General features: G+C 46.7%; 5 protein-coding genes across 5 annotated transcripts; 1 reads left to right on the top strand and 4 right to left on the bottom strand.

Annotated features, from left to right (window-relative positions):
* Positions 1 to 157: 157 nt before the first annotated feature.
* HOO65_050601 (mitochondrial 37S ribosomal protein mS35) lies at positions 158 to 1,441 on the top strand (the record flags this gene model as incomplete). Its single annotated transcript, XM_071003404.1, has 2 exons — positions 158 to 701; positions 774 to 1,441. The coding sequence occupies 2 exons, from the start codon at positions 158 to 160 to the stop codon at positions 1,439 to 1,441; spliced, it is 1,212 nt and encodes a 403-aa protein (XP_070858660.1).
* A 1,946-nt stretch (positions 1,442 to 3,387) lies between these two features.
* Positions 3,388 to 4,035, bottom strand: HOO65_050600 (uncharacterized protein; the record flags this gene model as incomplete). The annotated part of the gene is made up of 1 exon (XM_071000959.1): positions 3,388 to 4,035. The coding sequence occupies one exon, from the start codon at positions 4,033 to 4,035 to the stop codon at positions 3,388 to 3,390; it is 648 nt and encodes a 215-aa protein (XP_070858659.1).
* A 5,835-nt stretch (positions 4,036 to 9,870) lies between these two features.
* On the bottom strand, positions 9,871 to 11,643 carry HOO65_050599 (aldehyde dehydrogenase; the record flags this gene model as incomplete). Its single annotated transcript, XM_071003297.1, has 3 exons — positions 9,871 to 9,963; positions 10,016 to 10,365; positions 10,440 to 11,643. The coding sequence occupies 3 exons, from the start codon at positions 11,641 to 11,643 to the stop codon at positions 9,871 to 9,873; spliced, it is 1,647 nt and encodes a 548-aa protein (XP_070858658.1).
* A 729-nt stretch (positions 11,644 to 12,372) lies between these two features.
* On the bottom strand, positions 12,373 to 13,521 carry HOO65_050598 (Exosome complex component rrp4; the record flags this gene model as incomplete). Its single annotated transcript, XM_071003449.1, has 2 exons — positions 12,373 to 13,207; positions 13,298 to 13,521. The coding sequence occupies 2 exons, from the start codon at positions 13,519 to 13,521 to the stop codon at positions 12,373 to 12,375; spliced, it is 1,059 nt and encodes a 352-aa protein (XP_070858657.1).
* Positions 13,522 to 21,728: 8,207 nt separating this feature from the next.
* HOO65_050597 (uncharacterized protein) lies at positions 21,729 to 22,148 on the bottom strand (the record flags this gene model as incomplete). Its single annotated transcript, XM_071000958.1, has 1 exon — positions 21,729 to 22,148. One exon carries the CDS (start codon positions 22,146 to 22,148, stop codon positions 21,729 to 21,731), a length of 420 nt encoding a protein of 139 aa, XP_070858656.1.
* Positions 22,149 to 22,801: the final 653 nt, after the last annotated feature.

Raw genomic sequence — 22,801 nt, 5'->3', positions numbered from 1 at the left:
ACACGAAACTCCGAGTGGTAGCACGACCGTCCTAAGGCCCTCCCACAAAATATTTATTTTGCCCCGCCCACCCCCCCCCCCCCCCGTGGCTTTGAAACTTGACGGCACCGCTTTCCTTTAACCCAAACCTACGCTCTCCGATTCTAAGCCATTAATTATGGCTTCGGCTGTCTCTTCGCGCTCCCTGCGCCCGCTTCTGCGCTTTGCCCCTACTTCATCTTCATCTGGCATTGCACTGACTCAGCGTGCATTGTTGTCTAGCTCGACATTCCGCAGCGCAGACAGCGAGGGTGGCAGCGGCCCTACCAAGAAACGTGCGCTGACTGAGCCAGTCGACCGTTATGTGGTGAATAAGAAAGTGTCGGCTGAAGAAACTGTGCAACGGTGGCCGGAAGAACTGCGATCAGCGTTTGTCAACGGCGAAAATGGGCTGGCTGATGAGGACTTGTCTGAGTTGACAAGTGCCCTGGATCGTTTGGGCGATGGCGTGATCGAGAATCCTGTGCGGCCGCAAGAGCCCAAGCCTACTCCTCGCTCGTACTGGTTTGACCCCGATGATCCCGAGACTCTGACGCATAATATCGAGGGTGATAAGTTTGAGGAAAATGATATTTCGCCGCTGGCTCACGCCAAGCTGCAGGAGCTCCGCGAAGAGAGAGAGTACATGCGTGTAATGGCATGGGAGATGCCTCTGCTGACGAGTAAGTATTGGGCTTCGAACCACTCTTCGGATCTCTTTTCGCTATGGTGTAGCTGCTAACAACAACTAATAGAGTTTGCCAAGGAATTTACTCCGCCTTCTCCCTCCCAAGTTCTCCGCTTCCGTTACACAACCTACATGGGCGAAGAGCACCCCGCACAAAGCAAGGTTGTTGTTGAATTCTCTACGGCCGATCTGGGCTTGACCCCTGTGCAGCAGAGCAAGCTGGCTAAGCTTGCCGGCCCGCGCTATAACCCGCAGACTCATCTGATTAAGATGAGCTGCGAGAGCTACCCACATCAGGCACAGAATAAGCGCTTCCTGTCTGACCAGGTTGACCGGCTAGTTGCCGAGGCTAAAGACCCGAAAGAAACTTTTGAAGATATACCGCTTGACACGCGCCATCACAAATACGTGTCGAACCCTAAGTGGCCTAAGGAGTGGACGCTTACCAAGAAACGTCGTGCCCAACTGGCTGCCGAACGTACAAAGACAGCTGCGATTGACGCTTCCAAGGAGGTTGCTGGTGCGATAGTGGACGGTAATGCGAAAATTGAGCAGTTCCTGCTAGAAACTACCGGCATTGCCCCATCGCAAGTGGGGGCTGATGTTCAGGTTCAGATGCCCGAGCTGGCTTCAATTAGCCCCTCGCTTGTAGCTACTGGGAAGACTGGCGCTGCAAGCAAGACCGCCTCTAAACCGGGAGTAACATCAAAACGGGAGCCGGTTCTTGTACGGTGAAGGAGACAGGCCCATGTGCATGGGCGTGTGGGATTATTGGGGATGCAAAGATAGACAGAGGAGTTGTGGGCTGCACGCTCATGCTGGCTGCTCGTGTACAATAGAAACTACACACATAAATTACATCGCATCACGCTACATTATATCAAGAGCTTCCCGTCGAAAATGGGGTTCTGCTGTATGTAGCCCAGGGGTCTTTAAATACCGCAATTCTGTCGTCTTGCTTGTACGAATGCCCCTACTTTAGTCTTGGCTGTGACGCTCTCTCGTTTAGATATCTAGCAAATTAACCAAGGGATACCGGCTGACTGAAAAGGGCTCGGTTTTGGATTATGAGGGATGGGCGAGGTTCCGCTGACAATGAGCTGTCATAACTGAAAAGAAAGCTACATTTGTTCCAGGGCCGCAAACAAATTTGGGTCGCCTTACTGAGCCAACTGTTATGCAGATCCCTTTTGATGTGAAACACTGTCACTGTTCTACGGTTTCCGATCCTTGCGCTTATACTAGGTATCTGAGTTCTTCTTAGTGGGAAGAAGCGCTTCGGGAGTAACTAGTGGCAATGAATATCAATAACGCTTACTGTAGAAAATGTGAATTCTGCTTTACTAGCTATTCGCGGCTAATCATTGTTGAACTTTCGAATTGTTTGGCGGCAAGCGCGTGTGAGGGTCGAGAGACAAATGCTCCTGGGGCGACCGATGCATATCTTGTAAGCACTGGTTCATTTCCTTGTTAATATTATATTCTCGCACTTTTGCCTTTGCTTGCTTTTTGCTATTCTTGAAGCTATTCGTTATTGAATTCTTCTACTTGAATCAAGTCTGGCTTATTCCTATAGTTAAGTGATGCGGCTACTTGCTATCCAATGCTTGCTTTTTCAATTGGCTACATATATATACTATCTTTTCGTCCTCAGTACGCTGAACAAGTTCCTCTCTACCGGGACGAGCTTTAAACAAACTGCACCTATCTTAATAATGGCCAAATCTAGAAGGCAACTTCGATGCTTGAGTATGTGGCGGCCATGAAAGAAAGAGACTTAGCGGCTCATGATGCTTCGCTTCTCACACCGCAGCATTACCTTGCAGTAGCATATCATGCCGGTGGCCACGATCAACGTGCAATCAGGCTTCTTAGACATGTTGTTGAGATATAGGAGGACTTACTGAGAAGCGGTCGTCTGTGTAGAAATAAGCTCAAAGAATTGGGAATGCCACCCTAGACTTTGATTTCACTACTCTTTGTTCTCCCATCACTACTACACACATGCATGTTCAATCGTAGAGCATTTCCCTTTCTCTTTAATATGGGTGTTTTTCAGATGTGCGACTCTGGATTTATGCTGTCATGGAGAAAGTGTAGAGACGCTCACAGTTCAAGCTATCTTCATCATCTTTTCTACTGCGCAACTTCAACATTGTCTTTCGTTCTCAGCCATACGATATAAGTAGCAACACAGACATGCACTTCCAGAGAATAGGAGACATACCACTAATGTAGAACTCATGATTGATGGATAAATATTCTGGTGTCATGGGCTGGAAATGCAGTTAGTCTCAAGCTGGTAGTGTCTAAGGCTGAGATGCCATAAGGTGCCTTGGCAGCACATTAACGAAGCCAGAAATGAAGGCCACGACTACTATTGTACATTGCAAATGCTGTCAACTGAGTGTTGCATCCATGATTTAGTCGTTCGTTGTCTATGTCGGACCTGTAGCATGTTACTAGTGATCTCTTTATAAACAGTTCAAGTTCCAGACCTAGGACGGCCCGAGGCGCTAGCCAAGGATGTAGTAGAGCCTGACATGGTTACTCAAGACCATTGATTGCCGATGCAGGTCCTTGTAAGTATCTATGAGAAGTGAAGATGAACACATATATTCCAAAACAGCGTCTATTATTCCATTTACCATGCCCGTCTCTACCTAGATGAGATAGCTCTTTCACGTCCAAACGTCACTGTATCTCTCTCCATATCCCTCTGCGTTGTAAATCGTCGTCTCGTCATCCTCATCATGCGACTCGATAAAGTAGGACATCAAACAGTCCTCATCGCCCTCTTCGATAGAAACCTTGCTCAGAATTGACTTGGGCGTGAGCATACGTTCCACGATTTCATAAGACGTGCAATGAAAGAGATAAAACCACACCTGCCTATCCAGGTCCGAGCCCGTTCCGTCGAGAATCACAGTCGCAACAATCTTTTCATTTTCCTCTATATCGGAGTGGATCGAGCGGTATGTGTTCAAGGCACTTTCGAGACAAGGATCCTTAGAAACGGTCATGGCCACCTTATTGAGGTTTTTGGGCTCCAAACCACATTCCCGGCAGACAGCAGCCATTGTGTTGGAAGTGAATAGCTTATTAGGACCGTCATCGTCGTTAATGTTTAAGTTCTCGATAGTCATGGTTCTATCTGCCTTGTTGACTTCGAATTTGTTCGGTAGTCCGCTGTCTTCGGAGTTTTGCATGGAGGTAGCAGTGCAGAGCCCATCACCAAGGTCCTGGAAAGTGTAGCCGTTTACCACTAGGACATGTGCATTTGCCCCGACAAGCAGAAAGGAAAGAGAAGTTATAGTGAAGAAACGCATGGTTAATGAGTAAGAACAAGTGGAAGAAAAGCGGTGATCAACAAAGTCGACTTCAGCTTATAGGTTTTTCTGGGGAAGAAGGGGGGGCTATTTAACAAGATCATCAAAGTCAACAAGCTTTGCATCCGCTCATGATAGTGCTTAAAGCCGAAAGTTTGACAAGTGACATGGCAAGTTCGGAGTTTGAGCATAATCTTACCAGGGCTTTGACAGCTCTATACCATTTATGGCGCCGAAATTCAACAATAACCATCCGAATCAACATACGAACGGTGAAATTGTGCTCCCTCTATACATCGTTCTAAGGCCGGTCTATGCACATGGTATTTCTTAGTCAAGTTGGTCGAGCTCTGGTATCCCCCCCAAGCTATGGATTTGAAGAAACGAAGTGAACAAACTGTGTGTCGAAAAGAGATTAACTCAACCTACCGATATAATTTTCAGTGCCAAGCTCTCCAACCCACTTTCTCACATAACAAAGATGTGTTGGATCTCGTGGGCTCCGAGCTAAGAAACGTTCCATTTTCTTGTTCTTTCGCTTAATCTGTTTTAATACTGATGGCTTGTCGACACACAGGCTCAAACGCTTTGTTTGTGGTCCTTACTACTCTGAGATCTACGGTTGCTTGCACATTTGCCACCTCTCTATGTCTACTACGAGTGTCGTAGCCTTATGCTAGAGCATTTACTTGACGGTACACACTCAGCTAGCCCTAAACTCCTTATAGCTGTCCAACGAGCCATCCAAGCACACCCCGGCTATGTCCTGCAATCCCTTGTACAGAAGGCCTGGACTTTACTTGAATATCTATTGTTTCTGGACACTATCACCAAGAACCCTAAGCTTAGTCAATTTTTAGTAGCTCATAATCACATGGACCGTAATGTCTTCTAGATCATACATACTACGCTGATTAGCGCTTGAAGTGCCATCCTTGCTTACAAAGGAAAGTGCATCCCTTGCCAAAGCAGGCCTCATATAATACCGAAACCTTTCTAGAGAATCACGAGTAGCACGAACCCGCCAAAGTCGGGGCTGGGTCTGCTGTAACTCAAAGTATGTAGCTTCAGCCTCGGAAGTGTGTGCACAAAGCCCCACTGGTGAGCAAATCGCTGCAAACTTCGGTGTAAAACCTTTCTCATGAACGTGTACACCTAAGACCTCACTACACTGCCTTGCTGATTCAGACCCTTGACTCATGGGTCTTGGATACAATACAGCTCAAGACAAGAAAAAGTCACACTGATTGATTGTCAGTTGCCAGGCCGCCGTCTCTATCTCCGGCAAAGTGCAGGGCGAAAGGATGTCAAAGTCGCTTTGTATGTTTGCATGTGTTTATCAAGAGACTCCTTTGTCTTACTCCACTCAATCGGCTTGATAGCATAAGCCAGCAAGTAGCTATTTTAGCTCTCTGACAGTGATGGAGCCAATAGATGAATTGGTAGACATGCTAAAAGACAAGCACCAGACGAAATGTCCTAGCCGCTGTCCATGTAGGCAGCCATTGGTGCGCTAATTTTCCCATCTTCCCCCATCCGCTTTCAGTGGTCCCGGCGGCAGAACTCCAAAGAGAGCTATGCGGACCAAAGTCTACTGGGTTTACGTTTACGCTGTGTGATTCTAAATCATATTTCCAGCAGGCAGCAACCACTATAGTAGAATCAGACAGCTGGTCGTGCTTTCGTGATAGTTTAGCATTGTATTGCAATTCATAGACGGAAAGCCCTATAAATGCATGATTAATTAGTGAGTGAAAATTTGAGAGAAACACCAACGGTCAATTGAGCTAGCTTCAGCCAACAGTTGTTGTCAAGGATGGAGAACATAGTTAATGAGTAGCCTAAAGCCGATCTATGCAAGGGCAAGGTAAATAAATGTGTCGTTGTAGCATAATTTCGCAGGACATGTCAGTAACCCAAGTTAGGGTTATCAGGATTGCTGGCCCTGATTTAGTTCGCTCAAGCGTTAGGGTTATCAGGCTTGCTGGCCCTTGATTTAGTTTCCCTCAAGCGTTAGGGTTAGCATCAGACATCAAGGGCCTTCTTGAAAGGCCCATGTGTTTGATCTGGACATGGCAGTGATGGATATATAAATCGGATGAGATCCGCTCTTCAGGCAAGAAACAGACAGAGATAGAACAACTTCAATAACCACATATTCCTCCTTTTAGGACATTCAGTGCGTCCTCCTAATATCTACTGCTACTACATGCCTATGACATCGGATTCGAAAATAATATATTAATTTAAGATGTGGGTTTTGAAAAATTTCATCCCAATAGGGGGGATCAACCAAAGCACCACCCTGACAAGCCAACCATTATTGAGTAGATTCTGCTTCGTCATCTTTGAAATTGAGATAAAAAGGAAAGAAGGGTTCCGGAAGACAATCAAACGCTACACTATACATTCTCCATGAAAGAATATGTTGCTTCGATTAGGGTTAGAGAATTCAAGAAAAACCCTGGGTTGCTTTCACCTCTAATTGACGTTGAGTTGAGTTGAATTTATTTAACGTCTACGGGAATCACTAAGATCAAACGACGCCGGATTGGTTACCGGACAGAATTAACCCTCTGCAGGGCTGACCACAGGTTTTGGGCGAGAGAAGCTCGTATGCTCCCAAGCAAGCTTGTTACTCGTCTTCCACCTGTAGTCGTCAGAAACAAAAGAAAAAAAAAAAAAAAAAAAAAGGAAATCCCCAGATATACCCTAAGCCCAGAAGTAGTGGGGCTAACCCCCAACTTCCCCACAAACATTCGTTCCTCTGAAAAACCTGCCACGCTTCCTGAAGTCGTGAAAATCACGAGAGCAAGACGGCAGCATCCAGTGCAGCCTGGGAAAACCCCCTAAAGAGAGAAAAAACCAAACTGTGTGAGCATCCGAGGGCTCGTGATATATCCTTCCACTTTTCTGGTGGCCGCTGCCTTGCGCGTGTGGATGAGGCGCCAGACAGGCCCCTTTCTAGTGACATGCCACAGTCACCAGTCTATCCGAGGACAGAGGAGCGCAAGAAAGAAAACAAAACAAAAGAAAAAGGTGCGGACTGTGTGAACTCTCAAAATTCAGTCCTGAGCGTGAAGATGAACTCCTTGAGTTGGAGTGGTGTTGCGGCGATGAGGAGTTGGCGATCGCGAAAGTTGTCGTGAAAAAGGGGGCGATTCGACGACGAGGTTGTCCTCAAAGTTGGGTAGGTGCGGCCTCAAGGCTCCACAGCTCATTGTCAAGATCCATGACAGAGTCAAAGAAGAAGAAAAGAATGAAAGACGCTTATCAGTGTCATAGACGTCGTCCTCCAGCAGCCCGGAAAGAAGGGGAGGCACCAGACCTCAAAGGTACCCCCCCGAGGGTTGTAAGAGGGAGAGTTGCCTCTAATTGACGTGTCACAGAACTCCCCACATTGCCTGTTGTGAATTGACGGTTTGGTCTCCACTTCAAATTTTCATCTTGACGTTCACGACTTCAACCCTTCAGTGTGCAACAGGATTTCTGCACTTCCCAAACTTTGTCACGCCAACATAAACAACACATGACCTATTTCAACTTTCCCTTGCAGAAATACAGAGGCTATTTGGAGTGGTAGCATTGTGCCTGCTTGCTTCCACGGGCAGCTGTGAGGTTTCTTCACTTGCAGGTGTAATATGATGTGGTAGAAGTGGATTCTTGTCATGAGAACTTGACTTGACTTGAATGTATAAAACGTTGACGGGAATCACAGATATCAAACGACGTTGGAATTGCTACTGGACAGAATTAACCCTCCGCAAGGCTCACTATAGAGCTTTGACGAGCGAAGTGCTTCCGTTTCCTGATAACTACTGCTTCGTTGGGCCCTGATGCCCTGGGTAAAAAGCTCCTGAGCCAGAGCGGCTTTCAGCAAGCCGCACTTGTGGGTCTTGGCGGTATGGGTAAAACCTAGATAGCCTTAAGACGCAAGTGAGCCTGCAGAGGAGCTGAATACTCAAGAGGGCGACGAAAAAGACCCGAGAATCCTTGTGAAGTGGTACCTGGAATCAGAAAAGGCTGGAAGTTGGCTGTTCATCCTCGACAGCGCTGATGACATAGAAGTCTTCAACCCCCGAATGCCACGAGCAGAGGGAATTGTCACTTTCTTCCACGAAGCGAAGGAGGGCGGATTCTATTCACCCCGCGCCCTAGTCATGTTATGTTGCCCAGATGCCCATTGAATGTAGGACTGGTCTCATAAAGCTTGAGAAAATGTCTCCTGGAGAGTTGACGGCTATCCTGGCGGAAATGGAAGATGCTATTGAAATACTGCAGGGGTGGGTAGGTATGATTTCCTATACAGACACAACACCACTGGGTGGCTTGAAATGCACAGCCTTGTGCACCTTATACAACAAGATCTGTTCCACAAAGACTGGTGGATCCATATTAGCCGATATTTTCGATTTAACCTCGAGAATGGCCTGAAGGGTGGGATGGTCTCATATTGGGACATGATGAGCAAAGATTGTCATCTACAAGAAACGACATCCATAAAGAGAAATACCCTGCCGGCAGAATTGTCAATCTTGTGATGGATCTGCAACAAAAGGGAGAACTAAACAGTGGGTATAGGGCACTGATGCGGCCCTCGTATAGTGAAGTGATTAAGACGAAATTTTGAACCATAAACTTTATTATAACGTATGTGCATAAGAAGTCAGAAAACATAGGGAGTCGAAAAGAAAGCCCGTAACTCCCCTTAATTTCCCCATGTCAACTATTTCTCAACCACTAAGTATGCCACAGTTAAGTAAAGGAACTGATATAATTATCGCTCTTCAGGCAGATATTGAAGTAAAGTCTGGGCTCTCTGTACAAGGGATTGCAGGACATAGCCGGGGTGTGCTTGAATGCTTTGTTGGACAACTATAGGGAGTTTAGGGCTAGCTGAGTGCGTACCGTCAAGTAAATGCTCTAGCATAGGGCTACGACGCACGTGGTGGACATAGAGAGGTGACAAATGTGCAAGCGATCGTAGATCTCAGAGTAGTAAGGACCACAAACAAAGCGTTTGAGCCTGTGTGTCGACAAGCCATCAGTATCAAAACAGATTAAGCGAAAGAACAAGAAAATCGAACGTTTCTTAGCCCGGAGCCCATGGGGTCCAACACATCTTTGTTACGTGGAAGAGCGGGATGGAGAGCTTGGCACTGAAAAATTATATCGGTAGGTTGAGTTAATATTTTCTCGACACACAGTTTGTTGACTTTGTTTCTTCAAATCCATAGCCTGGGGGGATACCAGAGCTCGACCAACTTGACTAAGAAATACCATGTGCATAGACCGGCCTTAGGACGATGTATAGAGGTAAGCGTCAGAGGGCGTTCGTATGTTGATATTTTGGAACATATGTGTTCATCTTCACTTCTCATAGGTACTTACAAGGACCTGCATTAGCAATCAATGATTTTGAGTAACCATGTCAGACTCTACTACATCCTTGGCTAGCGCATCGGGCCGACCTAGGTCTAGAACTTGAACTGTTTATTAAGAGACCAGTAACATTCTACAGGTTGAGGTCTGACAGAGGCAATACGCGACTAGGATATGGAAGCAAGAACGAGCATAGTAAGCATGTGCCGCAGACAGGTATGCGTAACTACAACGGGTATTACATGTAATAGAGAATTCATTGGAGATGTAAGCTGCTTTCATTATTTTATCCAAGGCGAAAGCAACAAAATTCTCACTCATAGCTTGGCGTTCTCCCTACGTGACAATGGATTCTCCAACTAGCACTCGTATACAGCCATGAAATCAAAGTGATGCTATAAAACGCGGCCAGCAACTTTTATTAGCGTTTTAGTTCGAATTAGCTAATAGCATTTACTCCACAACACCCTTGGGATCCTCTTCAAGCCCGCAGAAAGCCCGGCGTGTACCGACGTACCAACCCCATCCAGCCCTCTTGATCCGTGTCTTTGCTGTTTACAGCCACGTACACTGTAGCCGCTGTCAGTGCCAGTCTCACAAGAAATCCCGACGTCGAGGAGCCGCGACCTAGGCCTAGGACCAGCTTGATCCAGTACATGATGCCTCGGAGATCTTGATTATCACGGCCAAAGTCGGGCTTGGGCGAGATAGAGCGGAATTGCTTCAGATATGCCAACTTGTAGGGCATGTAGCGCACGCGGAACATCGCATCGGTCCACGTGGGGTTGATCATGACGGTGCGGCGGTGTGTGAATTCGTCAAAGCCGGCTCGGCCGTGCAAAGCACCCGTGCCGCTCTGTCCCACACCACCAAACGGCAGGGGTTCGATGGTCGCGTGCAAGAAGCCGTCATTGACGGTGGCACCGCCCGAAGTCACTCGTGAAAGAACTATACAACACTTGTTAGTCTCATGAATGGAATAAAAGTTGGATGTGACTCATGGGAGTGTGGTTGAGGCTTACTCTTCTCGGTCTCCTTGGAATCGCCGAACGGATAAATTGCAAGTGTCGTTGGGCACACGCGATTTGCGATAGCTATGGCCTCGTCAGTAGAATCGACTGGCAAAATAGACCAAACCGGGCCAAAAGTCTCATTCTGGATCAAAATATCATCCTCGTCCTCGACTAGAACTACTGTTGGCCCAATAAACAGCTCTGTCTCGTCTGTGTCTCCACCTATCACAACCTTGCCGCGTGTCTGGTCTAAGTAGCTTTTGATGCGAGCAAATTGGCGGGCGTTGATAATACGGCTGAGATCAGAGCTCTGCTTCGCGCCCTGCGGGAACATTAGGTCATATTCCTTTTTCAACGCTGCTATAAATTCTGGCACGAGCTTGCGGTCAACCAGCGCGTAGTTTTGCGACACGCACACCTGGCCGCAGTTCATGAGCTTAGGCCACATTAGTCGCCTTGCAGCCATGGCTACGTTGGCCGAGGGCGTGATAAAGGCCGGGTTTAGGCCGCCCAGCTCTAGTCCTACTGGCGTTAGGGTCTCTGCAGCCTTCTTGCAGATGATCTTAGCTACCGCGTTGCCACCCGTGTAAAAGATCTTGTCCCATTTTTGATCGAGCAGGGCTGTCGTTTCCGCTACTTCTCCATTCACCACCCTGTACACGTCTGGATCCAGGCGCGAGGTGATTATGTGTGTCAACACGGCGGATGTGGCAGAGGATGACTCGGATGGCTTCAACACAAATGCGCAGCCAGCAGCAATGGCAGAAATAGCCGGGGAAAGCGACAGCTGGACAGGAAAATTGTACGGGCTGATGATCAGTACCACGCCCAATGGCTCTTTGCGGATGCGCACGCGAGTTGGCAGTGTGGTAAGCGGCAGATTTGGCACTTTCTCATCCGCAACGTGCGAGTGGATCTGACTTAGTGTGTCCAGAATAAGACCCCTGACGATATTAATTTCCAAGAGGTCTGCCTCGTAGCTAGACATACGAAGGTCCTGGCACAGCGCCTTGGTCAGTAGATCCGAGTAGTCCTCAATAGCCCAGTATAGCTTGCGCAACTGTGTGATGCGGAAATCGACATTGTGGGTCTTGAGGGTGTCATAGGCCTGACGCACGCTAGCCACGGTGCTAGGGATCTCATCTATGGCCGTGGGAGTGTATGTGAGAAGGCCTGTGGGCACCGGGGGGGATGGGGGAAGCTTAGGCGCCATTGAGAACAGATGGAAACTGAATGAAGAATAGTTATACTGTTTGCTTCGCTCATAAAAAGACCGACAGAAACTTTCTTTTTCCGAGGAATTAGAAAGGAAAGAAAAAGTGAAGGAGAGTATGAAGACGACAATGTGTATTTATAATCTGAGGCAACGTGCAACATGAGCGCGGGGAAGAATACCTCCTACAGCCTCATAGTCCGAATAAAAAGGAATAAGTAGTGCTCCTGTTTTGGCCCCACTTTACGGGCCTAGATATAGTTAGTGCTACATGCAAGTACAGCATTATTATTGCTTGAATGCGTCAGACTTGGGCGTTCTCATAGAGTACTAATTACATGTAAGCAAGCGTGCACACATCTGTGCGCGTGGCATCCAGTGGCAATATGGTCCTCACTCCAAGCGCTCAAACATGTGGCTGCTTCCGTTTTCCTACAAATATTGGTGATTTGCTCTTTGCAATGGAGTAACCGCGGCTGTCGGCTGCTTCTACCCGTGAAGCCGGGTATCGGTTAACCCCTTAGGGTTAGTATCATCATTAGGGTGTGCAGCATCTCAATCGTCAAACGTTTCTACTGCCCCCCCCCCTTAGTCTTGGGAAGGGGCGTGGGGTTGACGGCCTGCGATTTTGTTTAGTATCTGCCGCGCCATACACCTACCCTACCTACCTTAGAGCCTACATTCTACGATATCATTGTGTATTCATCACCCTAGCCCGAATTTTTCTCTCTAGTTGTTCATAATCGCCGCGCCAAACCGACGCCCCCGTTCACCACCGAGATAAAGATCGTCGTTCTCCGACTCGCAGCCCATCTCGACAGCAATCTCGTAGCCACGCATAACTGAGTCCTCGTCTACTTTCAGGCCGTTTTCAACAAGAGCTAGAACTACTGCACGAATGCGCGTAATCTCACGCATAGTCGCCACATCGATGTAGTCATTTTGGCTCGAGTACACGGCCTGACTCATCTCCTCATTGCGGCCGAAGCCGGTCTCATCGGCGGCCGTGGGATCGGCTGCTGCATCGCTGTGCTTGCTGATCCAGATGTATCCATTAACACCAAGGGTCACGTGGACACGGCCACCGCCATTCTCAGTGTTCATAGTCCATACCTGGCGCTTGGCTCGGACAACACCACCGCCGCCGCCAACGCCAGTGAGCGAGAGGAATACGCCATTGCGTAGTTTGCCGTACTTAAGACTGCGTGTGTGCAGTGACGCGGCTCCATCGCCGTGGAGCATTTGCACCTCGGCAACAAGCAGATCACCCTCAGCAAAAAAGGAGCGGATCTGCAGCTCGTCGGTCTCAGTGCGCTTGCGCAGAATGCCGCCAGGGAGATTGATAGCGCTGATTTGCAAAATAGCTAGTTGTGACGAGCCAACGTCAACGCGCCAGCGTTTGCCTTGCACCTCAACGATCCGCCCGACAACCAGATCACCAATTTCGGGCGTGTAACGTGCATGCAGAGGCTGAACTGATATCAGCTTGTTGGTGCGCTGGACAACGCCTGCTACCGATGAAATGATCTCGGTTGAGTCTGGTAGGATGTATGTCCCATGGCCCCTACATTAGGATGATTGTCAGGATACACGAGAGTAGAATGAGAGTCATATGCAAAAGAAAGTAGAGAGTGGGGCATGCTACTAGACAAACCTCATGTATTGTGTATCGTCGGTAATGACGTATCCGGGCGTAACTACGTGATCATCATCTTCCGCAACAGAGCTCTCGTCATATTCGCTTGTCTGATCATTCATGGAGATGTCACCTTCAAGGTCCACACCGCCATCCGAGTCCGAATCCGGGTCTATTCGGCGAACTGGCATTGGCTTGGGCTTACCACCAGCTGGCCGGGGCTTGATAATGGTGATGGCCATAATGAATGTGTGAGAGAGTAAGAGAGTGAGTGATGGCACGAGGGCGAATGAGAGAGTTGGTGTGATGTGTGTATTATTTAATTTTTCAACCCCAAAACGCAAACAAATTCACTGAGTGGCGGATAGTGATGGAAAGGGCGCAAAACAAGGTTGATGAAAGAATTGCCTGTTAGCAGATGCGACGGTGTGAAAAGTTGCATCATTGGGTCTTGTTGTAAGTGGGTCATACCATTAGTAATCAACAACCAAGGTACTTTCCAAAAGACGTTAGAAGGATCAGGATCCAAGTGGCAACAGCGCTTCCAAGGGGGGAAAGCGCGTAAACAAGTTTGTCACTCGCCTCCCCACCCTGCAGTCGTTAAATGACATGACATAAGGAAAACAAAAAGCAACTACTAGCTACCCTAAGCCTAAACATTGGTATAACCCTAATATTGTTATTGATGCCTCCTTGATGTATCTTGGGCTAGTAAGACGAGGAAGAAAAAAAGAGAGATTTTCAAATAACAGTGTGAGCCTTCTAGAGAACCGGAAAAAAAAACCATTTAGTATGAGATTCGAATGGCTCATGTTCCCTCCACCATCTGGTACCATTGTTTTGTCAAGTGTGGGTGAAACGCAAGGTAGGCCTGTTTTAGTGACCAGTCTGTCAGTGGACAGAAAAGTACCAGCAAATCAAGAACGAAGAAGAAGAAAGAAGAGTGCGGACAGAAAACTCTTGAGTACAGCCCTGGCTGTGAGGGCAGGGTTTTGATCCGGATTATCGTTGTGGCGACGAGGGGTAGGCAATTGGGAAAGATGTGAAAAGAGGGCGAATCGTCGGGCGAGATTTCCTTCAAAGTTGAGAGGGCGCGGAGTCGAGGCTTCACAGGCTATTAACAAAATGAATGTTTGGACCGGAAGAGGGGAAGCAAAAATAGACACACCTTTCAGCGTTGTAAGTATCGTTTCTTAGAAAATTGAGGAGAAGGAGGGGCTACTAGTTTTCAAAGGTGGCCCACGGCTAATACGCAAAGGCCCATTTCTAAGAGAACGTGGATGGGTAGACAGCAGATAAGGAAGCTCAAATATGAAGTCTAGGAGGCTACAGAGGGCTACTGATAATCAGAGAACTTGATCAAACTATCAAAGCTGCAGGCAGGAATACCTAGGTAGAAGCCGAGGTGGGGGGGCTCAAGTCTCCTTTATCGGGGCGGAGTGGGCGCTTAGCATATTACTTCCGTTGAAACTGAAACTACTGCAGTTACTACAGATTCCTATCGTGACTGGCTGCTGTTTCTAGAAAGGTTATGAAACCTGAGAAACTTACTTTTCACTAATGCATTGCTGGAGGTTTATGAAAATGGATTCTATCTGTTGAGCCTCCGGGGCTCTTTCGTTTTCAAGATCGAGTTTATATTCATGAGGTTCTGCTGTTCCGCCTGCGTCTGGCAGGTACAGTGCTAATAGAATGTTTTATCTTTGATACCCATAACGGGTTTTATGCCAGCTCAACAGGGCCTCGGAACTTTGCTCGAATGAAATATGAGTTTGGACGCATGCGAAAACTACGGTCGAAGTGTTTTGTGGCTATTGTCAAGTAAGATTCGGTGCGCTCTGGTTGGGTGACTAAGGAGACCCAATGTAAGGCGTATATCTACGTGTGTCGTGAACTAAACCGCCGTTAACTTGGAGACACGAATTTCTACAGTAGCTCGTTTATGCTGCTGTAGTGAGGCAAGGAATGGCCTGCAATAACTTCTGGACGATGCGAAGTGGAAAAGCCACTGGATGGTCTGGCCGTATTAGTATGACAGATGCCCACCTTGTTTCACAGAATGATGCTCAATACATTGGAAAGATAGGCTCGCAGCTGACTTCCTAGTTCGCCGTACCATCTGCAGGCTTCTCATGCGATCGTCACTCAATCATTCTGGGACATTATTGAATCTGCTGCCACAGTGAGTGGTTGTCTCTAAGAATACCGCCCAGAGCTATTGTTAGTCAAATTTAATATATTAAGACTAAAGAAACGTGTAAGGAGCATTTAATTGCCACATTTAGGAGTTGCTGGAGTAGAGAGAAAAGAAGTGTCTGGTCCAGAAGTGATTTGACGTGGTCACGTCGGCTACACCAATCAGTGCCTTCAGAAGCTAGAGGTAGAGAGCAAGACAGTTCTGGTTGAAAGCCCTAGTCTGCGTAGCAAAACAAAAGAAACGTGTATTGAAAAGAAGCACCTTGCTCATTTACTCCGGATGAGGAAGAAGTTCGCTCGACAACTACCTAGGCTATAAGCTGCGCAGCATGCTGTCCATATGCTGGTGACTGGGAGTAGTGGCTTGGAAAAAGCATATAGCTTCACGCGTCCGCTATTGTTTACTCCCTTCGACTCGTTTCTCTTCATCTTGTGAAAGACAAGAATCTGCTGGATTTTTTTGTCAATGTTATACTGAAAGCTTTGCTGCATTGGATGCCTAGCCGAATGGCCTTGTCGTCAAGATTGTACTGCGAACCTTGAGGAGAGTTTCATCTTGCCTAGCATTCATCATCTAAATAAAACATTTAATATGTCTGCTTATTGTCGTGGTATCTATTTAGAGGAATGCTATATATTGCGATGAAAAATATCGCGCACAAGAACAATGCTGATGAGTTGTGGTGTTGTGTTCCTAAAAGATGTAATTGTGTAACTTGTGATGGGCACTTGGGTGACACAACAATTCACAACAATATGCAGTTAATTCTAATGCGCCAAAACCCATTTGTAATAGGGGACCTTTACTGCCTGATAAAAGAGCACAATTCGTTTGGCCATAGTGCACTATGTGGTTCATAGAGGCATAAAAATCTAATGTACATCCGCTCAGTACACATATATGTCTAGATGGGTCAATCCGTCTCTATGCGTGGATTGAAGGGCCTATTTGCTTGGATTGCGTGGCACAGATTTTGTCGACAACAAATAGTCACACCTGCTGAAACTCCAAATAGCAACTGTGGCAATGGAAACTGAGTTGTCCGCATAGTCACTTGATGAGGTGAAGTAGCTACTAGGAGTAACTCATCGTAGGTGACTGTCCTAAATGACAAAGTTTGATGCCATGTCGAGATAGCCTGAGCTGCCCGCTAGCAAATAACAGGACTTACTAGGACTGTACAGAAATAACAGTGAAACAACTTCTAGTGTGTGATACAATCACATGCGCAGTTGATCAGATGAAGTAGGTTCATGAATTCATCTCCATTTGGCTGCCCCGAGCAACGCTCTCTGTTGGTCCAATCTACGAGGGGAGTCCTAAGCAAATACCAAAGGCTTGCGCCAAAGCTCAATGTTCGGTCTATATACTGTAGTGAGGAATATATACATCGTTTGGGATTCGCTGTGTATACAACATTAGTACCAGTGTATTTGACAGGAGTTTGCAACTAAAGGTTCATAATTATACGATGTCCCAAGACCTTTAGGAGCTAAAACAACAGATGATGGTTGCAGGATAACGAGCTCTCGGCTCTGGTGGCTTTGGACAAGCTGCTTAGGAAACCTTCTATAACACAATGTGCTCCTTCACAGGATATAACGTAAGTGCGTAGGAAGTCGGAAAGAAATCGGCACCCTCTGGACAGGACGACACGGGTGGGGTACCCAAATATCGTTTTATTTCGGTGTGTTGCAAAGAATGACCAACGGACACCGTTTAGTTGGTGTATATGCCTCTTGCTGCCCGGTGGCCTAGTTGCAGTGGAAGCTTGGGCGTTTGTAAATGCAGATGTTATGGCCGTTAACACTATCCGTCGGAAAGGCCGATGCCATGAGGGCAGGCTTCTGTTTTGCATGAAGGGCGTCATGAGTGGTCGGTAGTGGCTGATAGCCATAATGTTCGAGACACCATTAAGTAGAAATGTGACAAGTCCCGCAAGGCGGTCCCCGGCACATCCTTTTCTACCAAGTAGATAGTCTCTATGCAGGCAAATTAAGCCAATGTCTATTTCCATGAAAGATATTAGAGTCTGAGTCTGGTGTGTGGTGGGTTTACATTCATTTGCATCAAGGTCTGAGGGGGTATCGTAAATCAACTCACGAACGAGACAGTAGCCGTTAAGAGGTCTATCAGGAAAGGGCCATCATGGACTGGGAGCGAGGGGAAAGTGGCCAAGTAAAACTCAGCCTAGCATCCTAACTTAGAACATACAGGTATATTTGGAAAGTCAAAGGTGTGAAGAGATGGAGGTAATCTTGCGTACATTCATAGACAACTATAAGCAACTTAGGACAGGGCCTATTTCATCTTCAATATGCAAAGTCGCGTCGTGCGTAGGCGGTATGATGTAAGCACGCACTTCAGACAAAGCGATTGGGGCTCTCGTTGAAAAAGGGACGCAAGACTGTGGATGAGAAGACTGAAATCAAACAAAACAAGCATCTTCTGAGTATTCCAGATGATAACTAGACTAGACAAGCTGTGTGTTAAAGCGACTGATTGCCACAAACCAACGCATCTAGTCGGGAAACAGACGTATCATTATAGCTGTGTTTGCACAGGCTTGTGCTCCATTTTCACTAGAGAATCACGCGTGATTTTACGTTAACATGATGGGGAAATACCACAAATTGAAATTGCGACACGATGCCATTGTAGACGGCAGTGGTATGCATAATTGTCAGTAACCTAAGTCACGGTTACCAAGATTGTTGACCCTGATCCAGTTCGCCCTTACGTTAGGGTTAGCATCAGACATCAAGATAAACCGGCCGAGATCCGTCCCTGGGACTAGACTTAGACAGACATAGGATAACATCAATAATCACTCATTCTCCTTTTTTCTCTTCTTCGCAGGACATTCAGCACGTCCTCCTAATATTTACTGTTAATAATAGGCAATGTAGTGAAGTGGGATTGAGCAGCAGACCATCGGCTTTATAGCATATACTGCCCATATCCACGTATAAGCTAATATTGACACAGCATTATCTTTCGCCCATCAACTTTACCTAAATGAACATCGGACCTCAATATGCTATAGAAACTAAAGCTGCAAGCTCACACAGGTTACTTCACAACTTGCAGCCGATTCAACAGGCATCAATTCTACTGATGAAACTAGCAGAAGTATAGGGGTCAGAAAGCTGGTCATGAGACGAAAAGGTTAGATCCATGCCTCTACAACACATAGATAAACACTTGATGACATGCGTATCTCGTAAAGCATGCGAACTTAATCAAGTAAGGAACAACCCTTTTTACTGAAGTCAAACAGAAATAGGCATTTGAAACTAAACCTGGTACTATAGACTGTGGTGCCTCCAAGAAATTGGGATTAGATGATAATGGCGCTAGAGAATCGCCAGGAATTCTTGCCCCAGGGAAACCGGTCTCACAGGGCATAGCGGCGTGTGTGGATTCTAACTTAAGCTCTATTCATCCTCAACATATCCAGCTTTCAGCTTATTCTAGGATCATGCACGCTCATGACTAGAACGCTGGGTTTTGTCGCATAGGTAGAGGCTAGACACCTCAGTCCCTCGAGTAGAAGGTCCTCCAGACTATAATGGACCAAGGCATCAGAGGCTTCGCTTGGAAACAATGGGCATTGGTAGTCTTCCCCAATTGATTCCCTTTCGTATCTTGTCTTAAGTCCTTTTAACTCCGTTTCTTCAGGGGTCTGCATTTTTCCTCGGCCAGATTTGTGCGACATAATTAGTCAGGCTTCACATCGAGGTAGCAGGAGGAGATTTTACAACGTGAAATACACGGCGATCCCGTTGAAACCATGTTCTATTCGTCCAAGACTACGTAGGTCACTGCGTCATAACCCACGGTGCCGCTGATATCAACCGTGCAACCATGATTGCCAAGCTAAGAATTACATGCGACTTTTGTTCGCCTTTTTGCTACATGATAGCCTTAACGAATGTCCAGTCAGTAGTCTAGTGTGATATGGTGTATGTGTAGTGCTAAAGGGAAAATACCAACTTGGCCAATGCTGCGATTTTGAATGAGTAATTCTTGAGCTCCCCATTCAACAGATAACTGACAATAATAATGCGATATGCCAGCACGCGCCTTACTTGGCGGTAGTTTCATTAGCCCATTCTAGGCAGGGTGTCTGGTTAATTAAAATTAATCACTATTCTATTCTCTGTTGACCTCGCTTGCCTCCTGACAGGTGCTTGCATTATATCCGGTCTTTCTGTAAATACTGTACTGCCAAGTAAGCTCCAGTGTGTATGGCTGAGTTTAAACCGTGGGCCAAACTGCTCAAGTTCACACTCAAGTATAGAAGGACGTCTAGAATCACATGGCCATAACGTGACTTATAACACTGTGTATAATTGTCCTAAACTCATCCTTCAATAACGGTGCTTTTCTTATTTAGCAGATGAAGATACAGTTATGGGGCCCAGGATACTTTGAGTCCTTCAGCCTATCAAGACCAAAAACACAGCATCTGACAAGTTACTAAATCTACGATAATGATCTCAAATACATTGGGAAGTAGAAGGGATGGTGCACTCAACGCGAAACTCTGTGAACTTTGCTGGATCCATTAGAACACCTTTAGTCACACTTATCTGGAATCCGCATTCATGACGCTCCTAGTCCCCCCTGCTTCGACTGAGCGGTGTGGAAGGTATAGATGATCAGTCTCCTTCCAGAACACCAACCAGAACCCATCGGCAAGCATTGGGCCTGCAATTGCGTTTGCCCGTCTGTGGGCCGTGCTATGTGAGAATGGGGTGACGCTATGGAAAAAGATGGGTTGAGACTAACGAAATAATAATATAACATGATGATAAAAAAAAAAGATTTATTCTCAAGCCAGACGAGAAAGCATGAACGGTGGATGCAAGGGCTTCTACAGGAGACAAGGTTAGTCATCGTCCTGCGTTGGCCAGAGTAAAAGCTGAACCATCAAATGAGTTCGGTATAATTGAATTTCCACTTTCCCGGAAACATTTCAGAGACCTGACTTATAGAGATAATATGGGGGCTATGGCAACTCTGTTATCGTGTGCCTCGATGCCCAGGTGAGCGTAGATGCTACATGTCGTTTTGAGATGTACGACATTCTTGATTTGGTGACCCTCTTTCACATTCTTGATGCCGATGTAGTTCTAGCGATGTAGAAATGGTAGCATAATTGAACGTGTTTAGACCTCCTTGAGCAGCGCCCGGACAAGTCTATAAGAGTGCCCTGCCGCAACATATATCTTGTTTTTCTTTTCTCCGGAACATCGGGTTCATACTTCTCATACCTCGACCGCGCTTACAGCCTCTTCTTGACCCTTCTTACTACTCTCTTTTTCTTCAATCCAAAATTTGTTGTTCCAACATCTTTGCCATTGCAAAGCCCCCTCTACAAATTATCAACCAGAAACCATAACTCGACAATCATGCAACGCTGGACTGTTACCCTACTTCTCGCCTTTGCTGCCAGTGCTCTGGCAGCTCCTCCTAGCGACGTTCACATTGTTGGCGAGAACAAAAGACTTGACGGTGATGTCGGTGTTGCTAGACGTGACATAAACTGCTCTTTCCAAGAGGGGGTTTGTGTTTGCACTGGCGATGATGGTATATCCTTCAAGGTTCCTGATGGGTGGTGCATGCAGTAGGAGTTGGTCAGCCTTTGGTAGAGCTACCCTCAGCATCGAGATAGCCAGGACAAGGATAAGATTGGCGATGAATAGCAGTCCTAATCTCCTAAACTATCTTTCCGACAAATATTTGAGACAAGCTATACTACTAAAAATATATTCGTACATGAGTGTCTAGGAATTTCTCGCTGATGAACTGTTGGAATGCCTTGGTGAATTTTTGAAAGGCTTGTGTTCGACCTTCGCTTTGAGCAAGCTACAGTCCAGCAAGTTGTAGCAAGATCCTGAACTGAACTTAGACATCTGGCGATCGATTTCCAACTTAGCATGTTAATCTCACCACGTGGCATAGCCACTGTTACTGCAAAAGAGATGAAGATATAACGTATGTGATAAGCGAGCGACGCAGATAAGTGAGCATACAAAGTGTCATGATATGGTTGTCGTCACAATATTTCTCAAAATCTACTGAGAGGTGGCTTTCATGACCATCAACGATAAGAAGCCGATAGCGACTGTTTGATCAGGCTCTTGAATGGTGATTGAAGTGCTTGAGCCACTTAAGACCTGTGCCATTGTCGGTCCACCCATTTTGGAGCGTGGCAATAGCCCAATCCCCTGGCAGGTTACTTTCTCAGTACCAGCTGGAGAGGTGATATTGGCCCGCAACCACGATGAATGGTGCGACCGCCCAGCCTTCAGCATTAATCGCCTGAATAACTGTGACCCATTCCCAGTTTCCAGGCTGCAATGATTTAGCCCTTCCACGCCTTTCTGCACCTGTGACGACAATTCCACTTGCAATGACACCCATCATAAAGCCAGTCTCATCAAAGTTGTAGTCATCAGTGAGGCCGATACTGTATTTTGCAATTGTGTTCTCCACAAGCGTGAACCAACTGCGAATAATAGCTGGATCTTCGCATTTGGCCCTCTTGTAGTTGTTTCTACTATTAAAACGCGCTTTGAGGTCTGGCTGTCGCTTGACAAAGTTGGAAGCCCAGCGCTTGCCGACGCGTGACGCGTCGCGGTCGGCGAGCAGTCGGTTGGCCATTTCTTCAACGTCACGTAGTTGCAGGGGGTTACCCTCGCGAATCCAAGTCAAGAATGAACTTGACAATGACCTGCTCTTCTAGATCGGATAGTCTGCGTGAGTTGGTGATGGTATTGCGTCGACATTGAATTCCATTCTGTCGGCGACGAAGGGCATGATAATCCACCTGGTATAATCTAGCGGTAGGTCAGAGACCTAATTCCGGGTTAGTTTGAAGGGCCCGAAGAGCGAGAACAATATTAGCCTCATATTTTGGTTGCGCAATGTTTTTTGGTGGACAAATAGTCGATTAGATGCGAAGATGAGAGATTGGAAGACTTTTGGTGCGTTCGCATAGTTGGTGCATTCGCTTATCATTGACGTTAGTCAATTTGTCGTATTGTGTTCAATGAATAGTTCACTGACATGATAGGTCCTTAGCCCACTCTCACCAGCGCCCTTTGCCAGCCCACATCGTGGCACAGAGAGTGAAGATATTGCGAACTGCCAGATGAATTGGATTTTAAGCAGGGGAGGAAACACATGAGAGAATATACTGCAGTTGGCAGCAACACTGGGGCCAAGATCCTACAGAAAGAAACAAAAACTATTGTGCTTCTACTTCATTGACAGTACTAAGGCTGGCGGTTACCATTGTAATTTCTTGACATATC

This window comes from Ceratocystis lukuohia (assembly GCF_044167205.1).
Source record: "Ceratocystis lukuohia strain C4212 chromosome Unknown Supercontig5_pilon, whole genome shotgun sequence".
NCBI classification, from domain to species: domain Eukaryota; kingdom Fungi; phylum Ascomycota; class Sordariomycetes; order Microascales; family Ceratocystidaceae; genus Ceratocystis; species Ceratocystis lukuohia.
Note: the sequence above shows the minus strand (reverse complement) of the source record. Positions and strands in the feature narration are given on the sequence as shown.